Genomic DNA, 22,835 nt, shown 5'->3' with positions numbered 1-22,835 from the left:
GGTCCGTGAGTCATTTGGTACCGGGCCGTGAGAGTTGAGGCTCAGGTGTGAAATGTATGGTTTTCAGGGTTTTTATCGGTTTTCAGCGTTATTTTGTTATCGTTTTTATCGTTTACTCTCTTTTCACGTGTGTTATGAATAAATCTTTTTTTCGGTACCGGTACTAGTTTTATTTTGTTGTATTTATCCGCGACACCTTAAAGGCCGGTCCATGAAAATATTGTCGGGCATAAACCGGTCCGTGGCGCAAAAAAGGTTGGGGACCGCTGGTGTACCATACAGGTAAGAACATCCCAGGACTTTAGTGCTGTTCATCAGAAGAGTCCAGACTGAAGAAGTCACTGTGATGACTGAAACGCTTCATCCAGATGCAGAGAATCAATTTATGGGCACCATTAAAAATACAATTTATGAGGCCTTATGTAGGAAAAGTTCTTCAATCCCTGTTGCACTCAGTTCAGCGCACTGAAACGCCCTTATCAGCTGTAATGAGTCCTGTAGGCATCATCAGTAGGCGCCCGCTTTCACTTACTACCAAGCTCAGTATTCAGTTATCCTCCATCGTAACCACTGATAAACCAGAAGCTATCTAAATTACAAAGGAGACAGCTAGCCTTTCTGCTTGCTTTGTAAAACGTGATTTATAATCAGGATCTTTTCTTAATCCTAACCAAGCAGTTTTGACGCTTTCGCCTACTGAAACTAAAGCGAACAGGATATGGAAAGCAAATCAAACAAAACCTAAAACATCCGACTCTTGTTTGGTTTAATCTGAAGAACTTAGCCTATTATCTCCATTCAGAAAGACACAGTGACAACCAATGAGGAGTGTCTATACCTGCTGACTAAACAGTACAGGAAACATATTGGACTGATAATGAGGAACGGCAATTCAATAGGCTAAGGTTTGCAACGGGTGTCTGTTTAATATACCGTTTTATTCTTAAACTCAGGTTTACTGAAGCCTGGTTCCAATTAGCTGCTTTTACCATCCGTTCTGTCAGCAACTGTACTATGAGAACAGCTGCACTGCAAAGTGTGTCTGTGCATTGAATTTTCTTGAAAGCCAAGAAACTTAAGCAGTCATGTTTAATTAATCTGGCTGTTCGAAGCCAGATTAATAAAAATAAGGAGAACAACCACGCAGATCATCAAACAGTTTGGGAAATAATCTAATAATTAGTTCTGTATAGACTTCATAGAACAGTCTCAGAAATTATTAAGTTTCAGCCGTCATCAGGACCTACCTGGTCAGACTGTTGTTTGGCAACATATATTGTAATTTCAAAAGCAACCCCAAGTTTAATTTGGTATTTTTTAGGTCTATATACACCAATCAACACATCACCAAAACCTCTATACTGAGAGGTCTGCAAGCAAAGGAGGATTTTTACAGCAAAAGTCATGTCTTCTATCTTTAAAACCTTAAACCTATAAATGGATCAGGAAAAAAAAACACAGTACTTCTAGAAAAAGCCCTGTGCTTGCATGAGCCATCAATATTTGTGAGAGGTTCAATTCTTATGTTTTGGCAGTTGGCCTGGTGATGTGAGTGCATGTGTGAGCCTGCTGAGTGTGGGCTTTTTTCTGCTTTGCAAGTAACATGGAAGTAAGAAGCATATGAAAGCTACTGTTCCAGTTCACTGTCTGTCTACAGTGGGCTACAGTTTAATCTGTCTCCATCTTCACATCAGACATGCATGCTTGACAGGTTGGTCTCAAATGACAATGTGATGCTAACAGTGAACATCCACTACAAGGAGCACCTGAGGCTCACTGAGGTTTTCTGCACCACCAAGGCGAAGCCAGCAGCAAGCAGATCTCCTCCACATGCCATTTAAATTACTTCCTTAGCTAATGCTAATGCTAAGTTACTATCACGTGATGCAACCAAAAACATTGCTTCCCTTTTAATTTTAAGGAACATTAACACAAAAGGGTCAAACAGCATGAGGGCCATTAATCACCAAGAGGAAAAACGTTGACATTTATGTTTAAATGTTCAAACTTAGTTTCCAGCCTGTATGACTTTTGGTCTCTTGTGAAAATAAAAGATTGGAACCAGCGGAGCCCGAAAATTCCCACAAGGTCTGATAATCAAATACGATTTTGTAAAAAAAGGGATGTCTGGATATTTTTACGTCACTGTGTTGGAATGAGCGAGCACGTCTGGATCACCATGTGGACGCTCAGTTGGCTGGTTATGTTGAGGTGATGCTGACTGTCAATCTTATCAGCAAAAGCCCTGAAAACTGTCTCTTCTTTTATAGCTGATGTTTTATTTCTGCTTCATTAGAGGCAGTTATGCTATTGCTAACAGACAGGCGGCAAGAGTCAGCCATTAACAATTTAAGCTTGTACCCCTTATTTGCCCTCGTTTGATTTTTCTGCTTCCAGCTTCCAGCAAAAAAACCCCTTCCTATATAAAATAAGGCATCAGACTGTGACACCATGTCTCTAATTTCCTTTTTTCCCTTGTAATTCATGACTATGTGTCGAAACATTGCAATGAGTCACCACAAACAGCACTGGTTTGGGGGCTCTGAGTCATGATCAGGTTCAACAGTTTCTTCCAATAAAAGATGATTGCAAAAGCTTTGATGGGATTATTTAACCGTGCTATATTAATAAGTACGATAGATAATCTAAATCTATAGTTTGGGCAGTACTATAATATTACTGTCTCGTATTATAGGTGTTCTTCTCATTTCAGACTTCTGATTCACCACAGCTTTCAGAAAATCCCATGATTTATATAGACGAACGCTATAAAAAACAAACTGGTTGGTTTTCAGTGAGCTTCTGTTGGCCTGACCTGAGAGTCATTAAATAAGCATAAAGGTCACCAAACTGGGGCTGAAAATCTTCTGCATGATAAAAACAAAATACATAAAACATGATCAATTATCTGGCAGAACTGCACGGTAACATCAGCATTTAGGGTACATTATACAATCATGAGAAAAAGCTTTTTCAAAGGGACTCTTTGCTATGAACAAAATAAGATCCCATGAATTAGTAGCTTTTAGAAAAGAATAACTCAAAGTACTGGTTTTCATTAAGGAGAAAGTTTGGCACAGTCTTTTTTTTCTTTGTTTTCTTACAATGTTGCTTCAGGTCATTGCAGTTTTTTGGGTACTTCTTTATGCACAGCTCTCTAAGGTCCCTCATGGCATTTCAGTGTAGTTAGTCCGGAGTTTAACTGGGCCACTGCAACACCTTGATTCTTTTCCAGCCATTCTGTTGTAGATTTGCTGCTGTGCTCTGGATCATTTGCTGTTGACCGATGGTCTCAAATTTAAGTCTAGAAGACTTTGGTATACAGAGAAATCCATGGGCAACTCAATGACTGCAATGTGTCCGGGGCCGTGGCTGCAAACAATCCCAAATCATCGTGCTGACAGTTGCTATGGGGTGTTTGGCTTTTCAACAAACGTGCTGTGTATTATGTTTGAGAAGTCTTGCAGTTCGCTCAGATTAAACTTTGCAAACCTAAGCTGTTCTGTTCTTTTTACAGAGAAGGCTTTCTCCCACCAACTTTTCCAAACAAGCCATACTTGGCTAATCAAATTCACTTGATTAGCAGCACCTAACTGCTACATAACATTCCCTAATTCTTTGGGAAGCAGTAAGGGTCTACTTAGTTTTGTGACATGTGACAACTCTCTTTTGCACATGTATGCAGTGCTTCTTTGGTTTTAATGTGTGATCTCTGATTGAATGCTCTCTTAAAGTAATACATCATCTTAAAAAGAAAATAAAACTCTGAGGTTGAGTTTGCAAAGATCGGGTAGATTGAGGAACTCATCCCCAGCTCCAGGATGAAACACTGGAGCTGGATTCATCCAGTGTCAGGGTTAAGACTTTCTAAACTTTCATCGATGACTGTTAATTAAACACTAACAGATGGATCAGTTGTCCCATTATCCTAGATTTAATTTTGATGAATTTGCACTTAAGAGGCTTCCTCCTCTTTATGGGTATGGCTGCACATGGGACATTTGGGAAACCTAAGATGGGACCAGGCTCTGTAGGGACTACCTGAGGTCACACAGCAAGTGATCTTTAAGCCCTGCAACCAGAAACAGATCAATAATCTGTAATGTGATGTTGTTTTACCTGAAGCCAGACAGTATTTTGCATATTATAGTCGCTTTCTCCTTGTGTGGAGTCAGAATACACACAGCATGAGCGCTGGCAGCATCTGATCATCTTACACTGCACTAATTTAAGCCAAGTCCCCAACTCTCTCTCTCTCACACACACACATATACTGGAGAAACCCTGTGGCAGTCACGGTTATGCTCATAAACATATGGCAACTGCAGTATCCAGGTATGCCAGTGAACAGGCCCTGGTTTGTCCCTGTGGAGAAAACCAGCCTAACACCGGCTTGGTCTGGCTTGGCACTTTGGCTCAGACCAGTCTGATGTGATTATAATAATACAGCTCATCATTATGGCCGGCCGTGACTTCTCAGCAGGCTAATGGGACCATGTCAACTCATGTTGGCTAATTGGTCTTAATGGCAGCACAGTTTGCTAGGCTAATGAGAGGCTGAACAGGACAGAGAGACAGAAGAACACCCGAAACTTGAATTTTTTCCTTATTTGTCCTTTTTTTTCCCCCTAAGCTCTACCTTTAAATAGAATAAAGTATTTATAACACGTTTACATAAATTTAAAATAAATACACACTAAATAGATTATCACTGGTGGAAATGACTTCAAAACGTTCGCTTAACACACCTGTATGAGAAGGTCGACACTGAAAAAAAAAATGTTTTTATGGAGGAAGTAGGTGCAAATTTTTACCGTGACGAACTCCATTTAAAAACAATACATTTTTACGTAACTCTATCAGTCACACCCAGCCGCGTCTCAGATAACAACTCGGTCCTATATTTTCAATCTTTTGGATTGACTTTTCATTTCGGCTTAACCCAATACACCAACCGACACTTTTGTTTCACTGAAATTTCAACTTTTTAAGCAGGCTAGCTTGCTGCCCTCGCAAACTTATTCCATCTAAATCCACAGCACTAGCAGCGGGAGCCAGTTGCAAAGTTACAAATCCATTAAAAATAAGTGATAGTTGATGGGTTGGCTGTATGCCGAATTATATAGGTGGTGTTAAATATGCGGAAAATGGTTTAAATGATGTTTTAAAATGGATGTTCGCTGATAGACAACCGAAACATATTAAATTGTAAGATTTCAAAACGGAGTACAACACTGGCTTCTCGCGACCAGAGAATGCCGACATCTATCGGAGTTAATTGGCCATCATTATAGTCAAGCAAAGAAATGTCTCTTACCGAGCATCAAAAGCCCGAAAGCGAACGCGAAAAGACACTTATCCATGTTCCCTCCTCTCTTATTCCACTCTTATCCTTTTTCCTTAATTTCCCCCCGCTTTCTTTGTCCCGCGTTGGGGGTAAGACCAGTCCTCTCCCGCCGCTGTCGGGCAATCCAATAAAACTCTCAGATGTGTGCAGTCAGTCCGCACCGCACACCGGGCGGAGCCGCTAGGCAAAACGGATGCACACACCACGGTTTCTGATCCAGCGAGCCGAAAGTCCGGGTCCGGGGGGAGAGCGTTTACATGACACTTTCACTGAACCGGTGTAATGTGTGTCTCTGTGTGTGGGAACTGGGACGAGCTACATAGCGAGGGGGGTGAGGCTGATAGAGGTGAGAGAGAGAGAGAGAGAGAGTGGCCGGAAGTTAGGTGACGGTCTGGAGGAGGGGTGGAGGGAAACAGGGAGGTCCCAGGTGGAGAGAGAGATTCCCACATCATTCTTGCTGTGCCACAAGTTTTAATAGCGAAGATCGCAGTCTGTGTTACACGTCGGGCACAGTCCAGTGATGATATGATGGATTTCTCCATCACAGAGCTTCAATTACAGCAGCTAAATCTCCAGCGATTATCCTTTAATATCGACCTACCAGCCCAGGCTAATACAGCAGCTCCTTGTGTATAATAATTGATACATTTGATTGATTCTCTCTACAGTAATGTTGCTTTCATGATGTGTTGAAATTGATACTTTGATACCCAGGATGCTTTATGATGATAATAATAATAATAATAATAATAATAATAATAATAATAATAATAATAATAATAATAATAATAATAAAGCTTATTTGGAAAATTACTATAAACATTTGAAAATCGGCAGTGATAAAGGGCCAGTAAATTAGGAGTACAGAGAAAGGTCAGGGTGGGGGGGCACCTAGGAATTTATGGCACAGGCCACAGGAGAAGCGTAAAAGGAAGGTGGGGCTGAAACTTCTACTGTTAACATGATTCCTCAGGTCTTCCAAAGGCAATCTATTGTTATTTTTACTATTATATAAGCAATATGGTCATTATAGTCAGTTCCATGCACAAACCGCATATATTTGGAGGCTAAAAGAATCCGCAAAAATCTATGTACTTCCCTTCCAAAACGAATACGCCTGCCGCCTTGTTTGCATGCTAACATTTCTCCCATTTTCATTTTGCCTGCAGCCTGCCCTTTCACCAGCGCTGACACATCCCAGTTGTCAGTTACAGTCCTGTGGCCAAGCCCATGCTGTCTGCTTACACAAAGCCACTGGGCAGGGCAAAGTTCACAGCTCAGTCAGCCTCTCCGCTAGCAAGGAGACAGAGAAAGAAGCAGGGGGCCAAGAGGAGGTGAGGACTTTGGTTTTGCAATCTTGGGGTCAAGGGTTAAGACTTCGTAGGTCATCTGCGTTGGTGCTTTCTAATTTTAAAGTGTGCGTCTGCAGCCTGCTACTGTATGTGGTCCAACACCGGAGACTCTGTTGTCGCACAACATCTGTTCAATCTGACACATACGCACACACGCAGGTTGATGTTATTGCACCACTACTCTATCAGTTATTAACTAGGTCATGGAGTCTTGGCACCACCTCTGGTTTCACTGACTGTTATTCCGACCAGCAACCTCAGTTATGATTCGTTTTAGACCGTATGAAGTCACTCATTCAGAAAATATGGAGCTAGAACACCACCTTCTGGTCACGGAGAGGAACACTGATAGAAACACATACAGAGAGACAAAAACAGGGAAACATAACTGGAAAATATAACCAAATCCAGGGACTGTAGATGATCTGAAGGTGAAGGTTTTACCCTGCTAGGATATTATCAGGTACCAGATCGGTCAGTTAATGACCACCCATGACATCACAGCCAGTACCCTTACTGTTACGTGTTTCCCTGTGAAAGAATGTGTGCGTATTTCACTGAAACACACTCCTGTACACACCCACTGCCACATGACTCTCCTCAGAGCTGGTTATGGTGGACGCTTTTATGTCTGCGGGTAGATATTGTCTTAAGAATGCAGTGTGGACACTTTATAGGGTGGGGGAGAGGGTACACTGTTCCTCTTACCTATCACAGGGCTAACACAGAGTGAAAGACAGCCAGCCACGCCCACATTCACACAGCTTTGAATCACCCACTGATACATGTGTTTGTATCTGTATAGAGGCCACCCAGGTGCAGGGAGAAGGCTCCAGCTGGCTCATGGATTCAAACCCAGGATCTTCTTGCTGTGAGGCGACGGTGCAGACCAGCAGAGCTCCATGCCACCTGCACAAAGAGGTCAAATTCAAGTGTGGCATGAGAGCTCATAGACGTGACAGCTGATCTCACTGGAACAAAGTCTCTCTTGTTTTTCTGTTGTTTTTCACTTTGAACAGTGTCTTCAGCGTGCGAGGCAGGCTGTGTACACAGCAGCTGATCCCCTGTGGACTCGTTTGGTCTTACAGAGTATTACAGAACTCCAAGTATATTCTGGGGCTTTTTTCTGCTTACATTCTGTTACACACCAAAGCTCAGTGTGTACATGCTAACAAATGTCATGTGTAAGGCTTCTCCAACACTGGAGAGCACATTGTTTTTGATCCAGGATTGTTTACATGGATTTCTACCAGCTAGCTGCCTTCATGCATCTAGCTGACTTTTTTTTTTTTTTTTGCTTTTCATTGGAAGAGTGACAACGTGTCCCCTGCATCCACTCACATGCATGTATCCTTGTCCACAAGAAGTATTACCAGAGGAATGCATTAAGATATTGTATCAAATCCTGGACAGCAATACTTCTGCAAGTCCCTCAATAAAGCCACAGCATATAATTTCCCATCATATACACTGGATGGAGGTAATATTGCCCTAAAACAGAATAATCTCTTCAGGAATCAGGATGGAGATGTTTCATCAGGCCTAAGAAACCTCTTTTCTTATTGATTCGCAGCGAGTTTTCCTTCTCCAGGGAACATTTTGGGAAGTGTAGCTAAATCCTTCCAGCCAAACAGACCCCAAAGAATAAAAGAGTATCTTCTAAATGTAGGGGTTAAGGCAGGGGTGTCAAACATTAGGCCCACGGGCCAGAATTGGCCTGGCAAAGACTCCAATCTGGCCACTGGATTGCTTTTGAAAATGTGAAGGAGGGCAGAAATGTTGGACTTTTAACCATATTTTTTCATTTTACAGGTTTTCCTGCTAATATATCCCTCCACTGTGAACATTGAAACATCTAAATATTAAAGAAATATTTAATTGTATTTATTTTATACAATCTAAGCCCCCAAACAGTCCTGCTGACACTTTTCTTCATTTATTGCAACAACATTTCTTGCATGTGGAAAAAAGTAAGACGTACTTTTAAAACTGCACTTCTTTTTCTTAGATGAAATATCTCAGAGATTTAAATGTGCAGTTAAACTTGGTCCGACCCTCTTAAATGTTGTATCATTAAAAAAAAGTTTATTAATGGTAATTAATGGTTTATTCCTTGAACAAAATAAAAGAATAAATTATTAGCTGTTGATTATGAGCTACAGAAGAATCTAAATCATCCTCCCTCCCTCTGACAGGAAGAAAACAAAAAAAACCAAAACAATTTCCTGTAACAGATTTTTTCTATTAAACTACACCTTCCTAGTACCAGGATGGACCTCCTGTGTAAACTGTAGCCTCAGTTTCCTGCTCTTTGAAAGGGGCGGCACCCGGTGTGGTTTTCTGTTGATGTACATGGTGTACCTGCTTCAAGGAGATGGGCTACAATAGATGTAAATAATACCTACATGAAACAAACACACACACACACACACACGCACACACACACACGCACACACACACACACACGCACACACATACGTGACAGTGAAGTTGCTGAATTGTTGATACAAATCCACTACTGCAAAATGTTTCCAGTTTTAAAGACAAGTCCACTTTGTTTTTGAAGCTTTCTGTTCTGTGTATTTATTTGTTTAACATTAGCACTCACTACAGACACATTTTGTTCTTCTTCACGGTTTAAGCAGTTTTACATGTCAGTAACACATTTTTACAAATACTGAATATCCAACCCCCCAAATTGAGAAACAAACAAAAACATTCACTAATATTGTAATATCGATCAAGAGTTGGGTGTTCGTCTTGTAATTGGAAGGTTGCTGGTTCGAGCCCTGGCTCGGACAGTCTCGGTCATTGTGTCCTTGGGCAAGACGCTTCACCTACCGCCTACTGGTGTTGGCCAGAGGGGCCGATGGCGCGATATGGCAGCCTCGCCTCTGTCAGTCTGCCCCAGGGCAGCTGTGGCTACAACTGTAGCTGCCTCCACCAGTGTATGAATGTGAGAGTGAATGAATAGTGGAATTGTAAAGCGCTTTGAGGGCTATATAAATGCAATCTATTATTATTATTAATATGTGTTGTATTTAATCTCACAGATAAAATATAATAATTGTGATAAATCCTTTAATCTTTAATTACTTTAACTGTGTTTTTTTAAATTTTCCGTAACAGTTTTTAAATAATTTCACACCTTAAAAAATAATCTTTATTTCATTCTAAAGATAACCTTTTATTTATTTTATTTAAAGACCATTAAAGAAACTCATTCAAAGGCAGATGCAGATATTCCTTTAAATCACTTAATCAAGCAATTACGATTCCTATATTCATAATTCCTTATATCAAGATAAAATTGAGTAGCTTTTTCCCCCTGATGTATTTCACCTTAAATTCATTAGGTGGCAGAAATGTCCAAAATCTGCTTCTGTTTGCTGATCTGCAAAACTTCAAACCGAGTTTTACTGAGTTTTTTAATCACACATTTCATATCCAGAAACAAAACAAAACAAAACAAAAACAAAGACTCAGTTTTACAGATACTAATAATGAAGCAAACATTCATGCAGGAACAAATTAACTTGGATTAAAGCACCATCTAACATGACAGGTCAACGAACTTTGAGAAGTGTAAACAAACAAATTATAAAAAACAATATAAAAACTTAAAGCTGCAGCATTTGTTTTCAAAATGTTAAAAGCTGCAAAGAATTCATGCTCAAAATGTTGAATATGAAATAAATTAATCATTAAAAAATTAATTATATAAAATAAAGTAAAAGAAACAACTTTTAAACTGTTTAAAGAGTTTTTATTCATTGCTAATATCCTTATTTTTACTTACATTTATAAAATGCGTATAGCATTTCAATTTTTTTTTTTATGTTTGTAATTTTGCCTCCAAAAGTTCCATAAAGTCAAATTTATTCACATGCCGTGTTCATTTACTAAATCTTGCTCCTCTGCAGCTTTAAGAAATTTCACACAGATTTGAAAGATGTTTCTCAAATTGGACAAGCTTTGGATATTAAATATTAAAAACACAGATAAAACTGCAGACTCTGTGTTGGGGCTGCGTGTCTGCACTGCAGATGACCCTTAAGCCCCCTCAACAAAGTCAAAGTCAGCCCCTCTCAGCTGAATTCCACAAGTCAAATTCATTCCTACAATTTGGTGATGAAAAATGAAACACCCACGTCGCTGATAAATTATTGATCTGCAAGTGATCACAAGTGATTAAAAGTGTGTTCAGGTATAATTAAAAAACACTTTATATGAAACATGAAAACGAAACAGTTCATCTTCTGGTATACAAAGCATTTAATGACTGTTACTGTGTCCAGAACTCATGATAACATCTTAAAAATTAAACATTTCAGACAGTTTAAATTTAACAAAAGAAACATATGAACCAGAAAAATCTCATTGAAATTTTTACTTTTGAAAATTGAACACAAATGATTTGCAGTTTATTAAAAATTTGCCAATTAACCTTCTCTCAGTCAGCTAATCAATTCATTGATTACTGACTAACTGCAGCTTTGATGAGTACACAAACTATTGATTAGAAATAAAATATATTCTTTAACTTGTAATATTTACGTATAATTATTGTTGTTAATATTCTGGAATAGTTTCAGCTTCTCGTAAACGTTGTATTTGACATGAAATACAGAAATCTTACTCATGTTATCATTGATACTTAAAGCCCTAAATCTACTTACAGATACATTCAATTATAAAGTATAAAATGACAGACGTGATTGGGAGAGGATCATTTAATATGTTATAGTGTGTGCTTTGTAGGATCAATAAAGAATTTATCTATGAATCTATCTGAATTAGGGTTACAATCACTCCAATACTAACCTGGAAACAGATATTGCATTATAGGGATCCTTTATGATAGTTCTGTTAATGTGGTTTCTTACTGTGTAATCATTTGAGGGGCTTAAAAAAAATCAGTTCTGTGTTTTTTGTGTTTCCTTCAACCTTTGATAAACTGAGAGCTCCTTCAATTCTTCATCACAATCTTAACTAATCCACAGAGTTAAGACCCAAGGAACCAAAAAACCTTAAGAGAACCTGAAAACTGGTAAAAGTCCTCTTAATAATATGCTGCTGCAGGATGGTACATCACAATAAAGTCGGTACTGAAACATAAAGCTCACTTCTTTGGAATAAAAAAAAAAACAGAGCAACAAAGACACATCATTAAGAATTTTGTTGTGATATTTCATCCTGTTACTTCAATACTTCAATCACATCAGGTTGTACAAGAACAGCAAACCTACTCTTCTTCCTTTGGGGTCTCATGGTCTTGTCTGCAGGGACAAATTACCAGTATCCAGAGCTTCCAGTTCCTGAACACAAGAGCACATTTCAGTCTGCACCATTATCCTCATTAACAGTTACTTACAGATTAGCTGTAGAGTACTCATATTTACTCCGAAGATCTGTGAGCACAGGCAGTTACAAACAAGCTACAGCAAACACACAGATTACTGTTTGGGTTTCATTGTGACTTACTCTGTTGACGTCCTGGTTTGTCTTTACTTTGGTGCTGAAGAACTACAGAAAAATGTGAAATATGTTTAGTCAAAAACAGTTTAGCTGTTTACTGGAGTGTTACTGTGACCAACAGCATCTCTCTGTCAATGCAAGTTTCAAGTCAAGTCAGCTCATAGGATTAAAAATAAAACCACACTGAACAAGTCAAAGCTAAAAACAAGCAAAACCTGAATCAACCATTAAAAATATTGGGGTGGCACACCAACAGAATTTACAGCTTTAATATGCTGTCAGATACAGGTTACTAGAAAAATATGGCAAAAAAAGAGAGAGAAAAATAACATAAATAAGTTCATGTAGGGAGTCTTCCTCTTTATTGTGCTCAAGTTTATTAGATTTATTACCAACATAGTCTTGTCAGACTAATGGGGGACAACAAATTATGGGGGAAGAGGAAGTTAAATAAATGTGGTAAAATGTTGCGTAGGTTTGGAAGTGATCGATAACACCCAGTCTGACTGTCTTTCCTCCTTTAAATACCAGAATTCACTGAGAATCCTTTCAGCACTAAAGGAGAAACAGGACCCACCTCCTCTCTGATGAACATACTGGTGATGATGAGACAATAAAGGCCGAGGAAGCTGCTCACGATGTAACACGGCGTGGAGTCGTGTAAGATTACCGGCTCTGTGGAGGTCAGTCAATGGTTAAACAAAACGCAAGCATGAGCAAAATCTGAAGAAATGTTAAAGGGAGACTGGTGTATATGACTTTTTCCTGCTGTATATTATTACTGCTGAAATAAATGAATTGGGTCTGGGGCATGACCGACCTTGTGACCATCTCAAATTGCAGGGAAAAGAAACAATAAACATAACAAAAATGCAAAATTCCAGGCAGGTCCAAGTGTCATACAAAAAATAAAGACTGAAGTGTTTCGAAACACTTTTTTAAATCTTTTTTTTTGTTTACCTGAAAAAATACTCGAGCTAGGTCCTTCGAACTTGTTAAGATTATGCTAAAGAGCCTCTGAAGCCAGTAATGACAAAAAACAAAACAAAACATGGAAGTAGGAGATAAATATCTGTGTGTGGTTTGTGCTTTGCTCTGCAGGAGCTGATTGAAGTAATAGAGTGCATGAGCAACACCTGGGCCCACTGAGCTATGAAAGCTCCCCCCCTTCTGCAGCAGGTCTCTCAGTTGCTCTCTGCTCACTGCCGTGATTTGGACAACAGCTTCATAGACTGGATTGGCTCAGACTGCAACCATATTGAAAATTTGTGGCCTACACTTTAAAGCCAGGTTTGTGCCTGGAAACCAAGAAGTTTAAATTAATTCTACCAATTCTGCCAGAAGAGCAGTTTAATATCCTCCCTAACATTTGCTTATGGGCACAATACCAAAAGTAGAACTCAGGCTGATTTGACTGTTCAATTTCTTGGCAATATAGAGTATAGTATAGTCTAGTATTTTTTTTTAGTGCCAGACTCATCAAAGTATCATTAACATTATCATAATTCTGGATGTCCAGGAGGACGGGGCTATGGCTCACCACACCCTCTAGCACAGGGGTGGGCAACTCCAGGCCTCGAGGGCCGGTGTCCTTAGATCTCACCCTGGGTCAACACACCTGAATCAAATGATTAGTTCATTACCAGGCCTCTGGAGAACTTCAAGACATGTTGAGGAGGTCATTTAGCCATTTGAATCAGCTGAGTTGGATCAAGGACACATCTAAAACCTGCAGGACAGCGGCCCTCGAGGCCTGGAGTTCCCACCCCTGCTCTAGCAGATCATTACATGAAGGAACCTTTTAAATACAGGTGTACACCCGGGTGCTCACACAAACAAACTACACCCTTTTTGGCTCCTACCTCAAAGCTCACTCTGCGCTGTCAATTTTACATGCTGCACAATAATGTTTAATATTTAGTATTTGCTGTTATATCCACATAGCTCATTGAGATGATGTTGTTTGTTATGTTGCTCTCATCTTTGCTTGTTTTCTCTTTTTTCTTTCTCAACAGGTGATCCAGGTGATTGATATTTGTATTTTTGTCTGCTTATTTTGTTGGTTTTTGGTTTTTGCCCTTTGTCGCCGTCCCTCTTCCCTGCTCTTTTTCTTTACTTCTTTCTTTTTTTTTTTTTTTTTTTTTTTTTTTTTTTTTTTTTTTTTTTGCCTGTCCCATTTGGTTCTTTAGCCGTCAGAATTGTTGTCTGAAGACCAACAAGGATACCCAATGGATTTATTTTGCCAAATGGATCATCATGGCATTGCCGTATTGGTCCATTTGATCGACCTTTGTTTTTATTATTTATTTTATTTTATTTTCAGTTGTTACAGACGGGACAGACATGAGTGAGGGATAGGAAAGGGAGAAAGAAAGAGGAAGGAAAAGAAAAACAGTAGGGGAGAGGGACAGTGAGAAAGGGGGGGAAAAAAAATATCTCCGGGATCACCTGTTGAGAGAAAAAGAATAGAAAACAAGCAAAAAAAAACCAAAACAAAGCAACATACTATACACAACACCATCACATTAATCTAGCTAAGTGTAAACAGCAGTAAATACTAAATATTGAATGTTGTTGTGCAGCACGCAGGACAGACAGCGCACAATGTGCTTTGAAGTAGCAGCCAAGAAAGGTGTGATTTAAGTCTACAAACAGTGAACACCTGTGTGCACACCTGTGTGGATCAGTGCGCTTGTATTCAAATGGTTTCCCCATGTAATGGTCTGCAAGAGGATGTAGAGAGCCATAGCCCTGTCCCCCAGGGCATGAAGCAGGCATGGAGGAGATCCAGGCCCCAGACATCCAGAGGCCCCAGAGTGCAAAAGCCCAAGGACGACCACCGGAGGGGCATCCGTGACACCCTCATGGGAAGGGCCTCTTTCCTTACCTCTTTCTTTCTCCCGTTTCTTTTCCCCAGTCAAGTCTGTCCCATGTTCAGCAACTGAAAATAAAATAAACAATAAAAGCGAAGGTGAATCAAATAGACCAATATGGCAAAGCTGGGATGGTCCATTTGGTAAAGTAAATCCGTTGGGCAACTTTCTTTGCCTTTAGACAATAATTCTGATGGCAAAAGAACCAAATGGGACAGGCGGAAAAAAAAACAAACCCAAAAACATTATCATAATTCATTCAAGCAGGTCATGTATAATTGTGATGAAGCTTATTTCCAATATATAGTAATTGTAATATTACCAGTATTCATATAATTTGGTAGAATTGGTCTGAACAATGTAATTCAAACAGAAAAGCAGCAATTGTGCCTTTAATGGTGGAACCAGTGCTTCATACATGTGTCCTCTTACTTGTAGGAGTAACTGCAACGGTTCCCATTATTTTGGTACTCTCCACGATTTTTATCCAATTTCTTCCTCTTTCATATGTCCACTCCATCCCTTTGCATTCATAATTTCCTTCATCGGACGTCGTCATTTTTGAAATCACCAGTTCAAACACTCCATTCCTGCCAGGGACCAATCGGATGCCTCCTTCTGCATAACGCTGGGCAAACCTGGACCCCATGACCACATCCCACTGAGGACCAAACGTCAAAATCTCCTCTGACGTCGTCCCGTTCTTCACCGACCAGGTGACAGACAGGTAGGTGGGGTGGATGAGCTCCCGGGTGACGTTGCAGGAGAGAGTTAGGTCACTTCTCTCAACAATGACCGGGGGCGGGATCTTAGGGGACACCTTGAGCGTGTTAGGAATGACTGACGGGAAAACAAAACAAAAAAACATTTTCACACACAAATAATGTTATAAAAAGAAAAAAAAACTAGTAGTAAAAATATTGACTTTATAAAGTAGCATGTGCCAAGATAGCCTCTACAGCAGGGTTGGGCAATCAATTTTCCCAAGGACCCTCTGAAGTCTAACATCCACAACTTTAGGGTTTCATTTTTTTAATTTTGTGTTTCAAAAAAGCCTTCCTGGAGGCGTTCCAGGCAATGGTGGAGGCATCCTGGTGGCCGGCTGAGGAATAGGTTTTCTGGCAGCTCCCGCTGTTGTCGGATGAAGCCCAGATGGCTTCATCCAGCGCGGGCGTCCTTTCTGGACCAGTCCCGGCCCCACAAAGGAGGCCCCCAGGCCTGCCACCACCTGTCTGCCCCGTGGCTGCAGAGCAGAGGCAGTTCACACCCACTAACCCCTTCACCTCTTGGTTTTCTTCAGATCATGGCCGCTACGGACACCACACCCAACATACTGGAGGCAGCCCTCCCCCGGTTCAGGAAAGACGTGTCAAGTACCGGTAAGGTGGCAACGGGGTACAAACCAGGCTCTGGTAGATTCGGGCTGTATGCAAACCTGGTCCACCAAACCCTGGTTCACACAGGGGCATTGCTGGAGGCAGAGTGACGGTGAAGTGTGTGCATGGGGACATTCACGAATATTCCTTAGATATAAGGGGAAAATGCATAGACTGAAGACTGCGGCTAGTTCACGCCTGACGCACGCCAGATTGGCCCGGGTTCAGTAGATTAATAGGGCAGTGTGTCCGGGTGCATTGACGGCCGATAGGGACATGCGGGGTCTGCCCTGCCCAAAGCGGTGATACGGGGTCATCTGACATCGGCTCTGGGAATTCCCAGGAGAAGGAGAAAGCCCTGGAATTCACTCCACAGAAGATTTTCTACTGGAGCTGTCTTGTGCTGACACCCTACACTCAGCCTTCGACCAGGTGAGAAGAATTGATGGTCAGATGGTGCACTCCGAAGCAGCGCTGACATTTCTGCATTTTGTATCGATTAGGGACAGATTGCATCGAGTGAGATGCGACACTCGCACAGAGGAGGAACACATCCAGTTGTCGGTGCCTTGAAGCCGCCGGGAAATGATTTTCCAGGTGGTTCATTACAACCCAATGACCAGTCACATTGGGTATGACAAAACTAGATTGAATAATGGCTCAATTTTATTGGCCGGGCAGATGTGCACCAATAGCACTTGCCCTGCCCAGAGTGTCAGCTGGTTAACCAGCCAGTCATACAAAAAGGGCCTTTGTGCCCTTTACCATTAATGGATGTCCCATTTGAGCACATTGGCCTGGACCTTATCGGTCACTGGAGTGCACGTGGATATTGCTTTGTATTAGTTCTGGTGGATTATGCAACAAGATACCTGCACCATTTGTGCTAAATCACAACAACATTTGCTTTATAATGCAAAGTAAAGACCCAGCAGTATAAGGGCTCTAACAGATGATCCCTTATGAATAGCAATGATGGGAAGCAAAAACTCTCTTAATAGGAGGAAACTTCGGGTAGAACCAGGCTCAGGGAGCGGCCGCCATCTGCTGCCACCGTTGAGGCTGAGGGGAAACCCCCTTTGTGAGCATTAAGTCAGTTTCTATAGGGACAGCTCAAACGCTTGACAATGCTTTTATACTGTGTATAAACTGGAAGCTATCTCCTCAGTTTTAACTTGATTTTACAAGGTTTGAGTGTTACAAGGTAAAGTACAGCATTGCACAGCAGAGGTTTGTACTATGGCTCAAAAATCCCATCAGTTCTTCAAATAATATTGGTATATGATACTTTACAGTAACATTTTTTGTTTTTTATTATTATGTGCAAATAGAAATAATTGATGGTTTCCAAAGACAGCTAGCATGCTTAGATATGTACTGTATGAGTGCCTGGATTTAAAGGTTTTTATTTTTTTGATCAGACGTTTGTTAAATTTAACATTTGTTCAGGATTTAAACCTCTTTATTAACAGGTCAGAATGGTTAAATATACACACGCTTTCATACCAGTGAGTTGGACCTGAGCCATATAATTTCCACTGATGACGTAGTCGGTGCTCGGTGTTTGACACTCGTAGAAGCCAGCATCCGTCAACTTCACCTCAGCAATCTTCAGCTCCACCTCGTTGTCTTGGAGACGCACCATCGATATGTCGCCGGACGCCACGCGCTTGCTGTACATCTGGTCAGAGTAGCGAGAGTCGAAAGAGGAGATTATCTTTGTCTTCTGCCCTTTAGCGTCCTTTAACATATTCCACTCAAAATCCTGCAGGAAAAGAGAGGAACAAAGACGATGTGAGTGTGATATTAGGGAAAACTTTTAACAACATTCAGACTTGAAGCAGAGGAGCATATGTTTTCTAAAAAAAAAAAAAACAATAATAATAAAAATAATAAAAATGTATGTGAGGGACCAAAGTCTCACACATGACATTCTTGACTTCTATAACTGAAAATAAGCTCACAACAAATCCACTATTAGTTCATTTTTGAGGCACGTTCGACAATGTAGACAATGTTCAACAGTTTGAGGAAGAAACTAAAATAATAATAATTCACTAACTAAGACTGATCTGTGTGTGTGTGTGTGTGTGTGTGTGTGTTGGGGAAATGACCTGCTCACTAGGTCCTGTGTATTCTTTGACATCACATCTGATGGAGACTGGCTGGCCCTCCACCCGGATTAATGGACCAGGAGGCACCGTCACCACACGGGCCGAGCACCCACCTTGAAGGACAGAGAAAACATTTTATACGATTAAAAGTCTATAACAGGAAAAATAATATTTGGAGGCTTAGTTGGAATCCAAAACCTCTAAGATGAAAGAAAATTCACCCTTATGTGAAGTAAAATAGAATTTACATGAAGAATAAACCGTATTTATATACATTTGCCCCTCAGTACAACAGACTATTGAGGTCATATTGACGTTTGCTGGGCCTGCAGCAGCTTGAATAAGGTAAGGACATGTTTGACAATGACACTGATGTTCAATGTTTTAATCATGGACAGTCAGGTGTACTGAAAGCCACACTGGCTGACTTGCAGCAAATCCTGGCTGAAGAACAGGAAGCCCAGCTTGGTCAGTGTGTGACCACACCTGGTGTCCAGACCAGCATGAGGAGGAGCAGCCAGGCTGTTGTGGTTCTTCCACATTTTTCCACAACCAAAGAGACACCAAACAAGGCTCAATAGCAGAAATAGCTGTTTTGGCACTGGCACAATAAACAGGCCTTTGTCTCACGCGCCACCTTGCTGAGGTAACACTTGATGCAGGTGAGGTGCTGGGTGAAATGCGTCCTCTGGGATGCTGCGGGCTTTACTGTGGCAGTGAGACCTGTAGAGCTCCTCTAAGAAGAGGAGAGCACTGTGCTGATGACTTTCTGGGCTCATCCTGTGCAGGCAAATCTCCTCATCAGCCAGGGTTTTTAGTTTGGCAGATACCCAGATGCATTTGTCAGTGGCGATGTTGTTCGTGGAGTGCTTGATGTAGGAGACCTCAGATGGAGTGTACTCATCCAGGTTTCCCTACAGACATCTACAGACTTTATGTAACAGGTTTCAGGAATTGCAAACTTGCTTTAATACAGATTTTACTTGCTGTCAAATCTTGTTTTTTTTGTTGTTTTTTTTATTATTTGTTGTTTGTGGTTGTATTTTGCTGTTTTTTATATTTTAATTTATTAGAATCTATTTTAATCTGATGTTTTATTGATGTCTTTTTCTCTTTGTGTGTGACCTTGGGTTTTAGAAAGGTGCCCTCAAATAAAACGTATTATTATTATTAATATTAGAAATTATTAAGCTTTAGCAGTCAGCAGAGGTCTACAAACGAGGAAGCATTTTTACAGAGCAAGAAGATATCTTCTATTTTTAAACGTAAACCGGTAATCTGGCCACAACGTCAAGAAAAAGCACGATGTGCATGTATGAGTCAGCCTGCGGAGTGTGGATGTTTCATAAGTGACAAAACTTCATAAAAGCCACATTATGTTTCACTTCACCGTCTGTCAGCAGTAGTCTACAGTTTAAGCTGTCTTTATCTTCACATTAGGGATGGATAGTTGACATGTTGGTCTCAAGCTAATATGCAACTAATACAAGTTACTATCATGTGACCAACCACCAACATCTTTCCGATTTAATTCAAAGTATTTTAAAACACAATTTGAAAGTGAAGAAAATTCACACATTTGCAATATCAGGTCAAAGAACTCAGATGCAGCTCCAACAGTCCACTCAGGGTTTCTGAACTTCACCTTCAACAGATGTTTTAAGTGTCCACTTGTTTGTAATTGATGGATTTGCAACAACGAACAAACACAAATCCCATAATTGCAGCACCTTTTTTTTAAAAGGTGCTGACAAAAATATCAAAACAGAAACCGTTAAAAAGGAAAAAAATGCAGACGCTTTATGGCTCGTTACAGGATAGGAAAATGAAAGTCTGGTGGTCACAGTAAAAGGGGAAGTACATTAAAGAGACTTCCTCCTCTCCCAGAGTACTAATGTGATGTGTAATGGGACAGTTCCTATAGAGCATATATTCAGGTCCTGGTTTGTCCCTGTGGAGAAAACCAGGGAAACCAGGGATCTGGCCGAGCCTGATCATAATAATACAGCTCATCTTTATGGCCGGGCCATCACTTCTCAGCAGGCTAATGGGACCATGTCAACTCATGTTGGCTAACTGGTCTTAGTGGGAGTACAGTTCACTCGGGCTAATGAGAGGCTGAACAGGACAGAGACTGAGAGACATTTATTTTCTCTTTGATTGACTTTTCAATTTGGCTTAATCCAACATACCAACCAAAACCTCTGTTTCACTCAAAAATCACCTTTTTTAAAAAAGCATTTTTTCAGTCTGTGACACTCACAAACTTCTTCCTTTCAGATTCACAGCATTAGCACAGGCAGGCAGTTGAAAAGTTACAAATCAATTGGATGTTAAATGCACTATTATTTGTTAAATAATTTTTTTTAAAAGTCCACCCACAGACAAAAATGAAATATTAAATTGGCAGACTTCAAAACGGGGATTAATATTTGGCTTCTTGTCAAACGATCGCCTGCCCAACACTGTTGCAGTTATTTACCAAAAATGCCTGCGAGTACTTAAACTGTTTAGCACTTGTTTAGCTACAATAGCAAAATGAACTGATAAAGATGTATCAGAGCAGGTAAATAATGCGCAGTGATAACGATAGTTGCAAAAGATATCACTTATTTTTTTATAAAACATCTTCCTAAATCCCGTTGACTATAAACATAACATAAAAAATATTTTCAAAATACATCACTTTTTCTTTGCTTCCTTTTTTTAAATAAAAGGGCACCAGCAGAGTTAATTAGCCACCAAGCAAAGAAGTGTCTCTTACTGAGCATGAAAATCCCAAAAGTGAGTGCAGTCACATAGTTTTCCATTTTCCTTCCACTTTTTTCCTTGTCCCTTGATTTCCACGTGTTTTCTCTGGAGGTAAGACCGGTCCTCTCTCGCCACTGACACTTAACCTCTGTATGTGAGTGCAGGAAATGCGTGACAGCATGACAGAGGAGAGAGAGTCTGTGTGTGTGAGAGAGACAGAGACTGAGCCTAAGATTGTGGTCAACCACCACACAGATGCTTGGGGCCCAGACTAGTGCCAGCAGGTCTCTGACAGCAGAGACCTGGCCTCCCTGAAAGGACCCCACTCGTGCCTCTTACAGTTCAGTGGCATTCATAGTTCTGTTTAAGTTAATGGCAGCTAGGAACAAGAATGAAAATTGAAAAGCAGAAAGAAAGAAGAAAAAAGAGGAAGAGGAAAAAACCTAAATGCTGACAGTTTATTCTTAACTTTAGGTGACAGATTTCAGTGAGGAACCTTCCACTAGTTTAACACGAGCTAGTTTAACATTAATTAACTCAGAGCGGCCAGCTCTGTGTCCAGCTCTGGTGGCTGTAACATGACCGAGAGGCGTGCACAGCTTCCTTGGTGGTGTCACAATACTCAACTCAACTCAACTGTTTCACAGGGTAGGTTTTTGGGGGGTGTATAGGAAGGGGTGAGGGGGTAATATGGTGAAATCCTGTCCTGGTACAATACCGCCATACACCCTGACGCCTGATACACAGGGGCAGATCTAGAAGGGTGGCATGGGGTGGCAAGTGCCACCCTAAAATGATGTCTTGCCACTGCAAGTGCCACCATAGTTTTGCACATGACAGTGTTGTTTATTAAAATAACATAGCATTAGCACTTTGAGCGTAGTTACAGTCAACAGTGAATATAAATGCTAAAACTGAACATATTGCATAGTGTCCCCCCCCTACCATTAACAAATGGTTCAGCCCATATCACAGACCATCTTTTTTCTAGTTTTCAGTAGCAAGATGCTTATGATTGTGCCACAGCACATTTTGAACACCATGGGGATTTCAGATTTCACACAGGTGGTTGGTCGTTGCACTCTGGAAATGGAATAAAGGTGAGTGTTATTAACCCTCTGGGCTCCACGGACTCGCTGCACCTCCAAATCACATGACTGATGTAAGCTGACATAGCAACAAGCTGCAGCCAGGCTGAGTCTTTCAGTCCGCGTTGAAAGATTGGACTTCAACACAGATCTTTGTTCATGACAGTGCAGATTTCTCACAGTTTGTGTAATTTAAGCATGGAACAATTCGATTTTTTTTCTAACAAAAAACAGTGAAACTTAAGTTAGACTTGTGTTTGTAAATGATCTGCCCCATGTTGTGTAGCTTTCTGGATTTTATACTTATTGGGCTACATATTTATTTATTATACAGGCTATACAGTACATAACATCACATGTTTTATGTAACTAAAGTGTTTAATTATGTGGGCTACAGAAAATAATTAAGTTATAGATGATATTTATATGAAAAACGTGTATACTTATTGCATTTGA

General features: G+C 40.5%; 2 protein-coding genes across 2 annotated transcripts in view; both read right to left on the bottom strand.

Moving 5' to 3' along the window:
• ptgfrnb (prostaglandin F2 receptor inhibitor b) overlaps positions 1-5,679 on the bottom strand; it is a 99,460-nt gene extending 93,781 nt beyond the window's left edge. The window contains exon 1 of the mRNA XM_087836279.1: positions 5,318-5,679. Within this exon, the coding sequence (XP_087692405.1) occupies positions 5,318-5,363 (46 nt within the window). The 5' untranslated portion in view covers positions 5,364-5,679. The remainder of the gene's footprint in view (positions 1-5,317) is intronic.
• Positions 5,680-10,886: 5,207 nt separating this feature from the next.
• LOC148096307 (immunoglobulin superfamily member 8-like) lies at positions 10,887-21,470 on the bottom strand. The gene is made up of 8 exons (XM_087836213.1): positions 21,305-21,470; positions 18,541-18,653; positions 17,933-18,191; positions 15,483-15,890; positions 15,065-15,118; positions 12,755-12,852; positions 12,184-12,225; positions 10,887-12,017 (listed from the first exon to the last, which is right to left on the bottom strand). Exons 1-8 carry the CDS (start codon positions 21,348-21,350, stop codon positions 11,967-11,969), a joined length of 1,071 nt encoding a protein of 356 aa, XP_087692339.1. The 5' UTR covers positions 21,351-21,470; the 3' UTR covers positions 10,887-11,966.
• Between the last annotated feature and the right edge of the window lie 1,365 nt (positions 21,471-22,835).

The sequence above is a fragment of the Neolamprologus brichardi genome, chromosome 23 (genome assembly GCF_056152115.1).
Source record: "Neolamprologus brichardi isolate AB-2024 chromosome 23, ASM5615211v1, whole genome shotgun sequence".
Taxonomy (NCBI): domain Eukaryota; kingdom Metazoa; phylum Chordata; class Actinopteri; order Cichliformes; family Cichlidae; genus Neolamprologus; species Neolamprologus brichardi.
The sequence above is the reverse complement of the archived record's forward strand: the minus strand, read 5'-3'. Positions and strand labels throughout refer to the sequence as shown.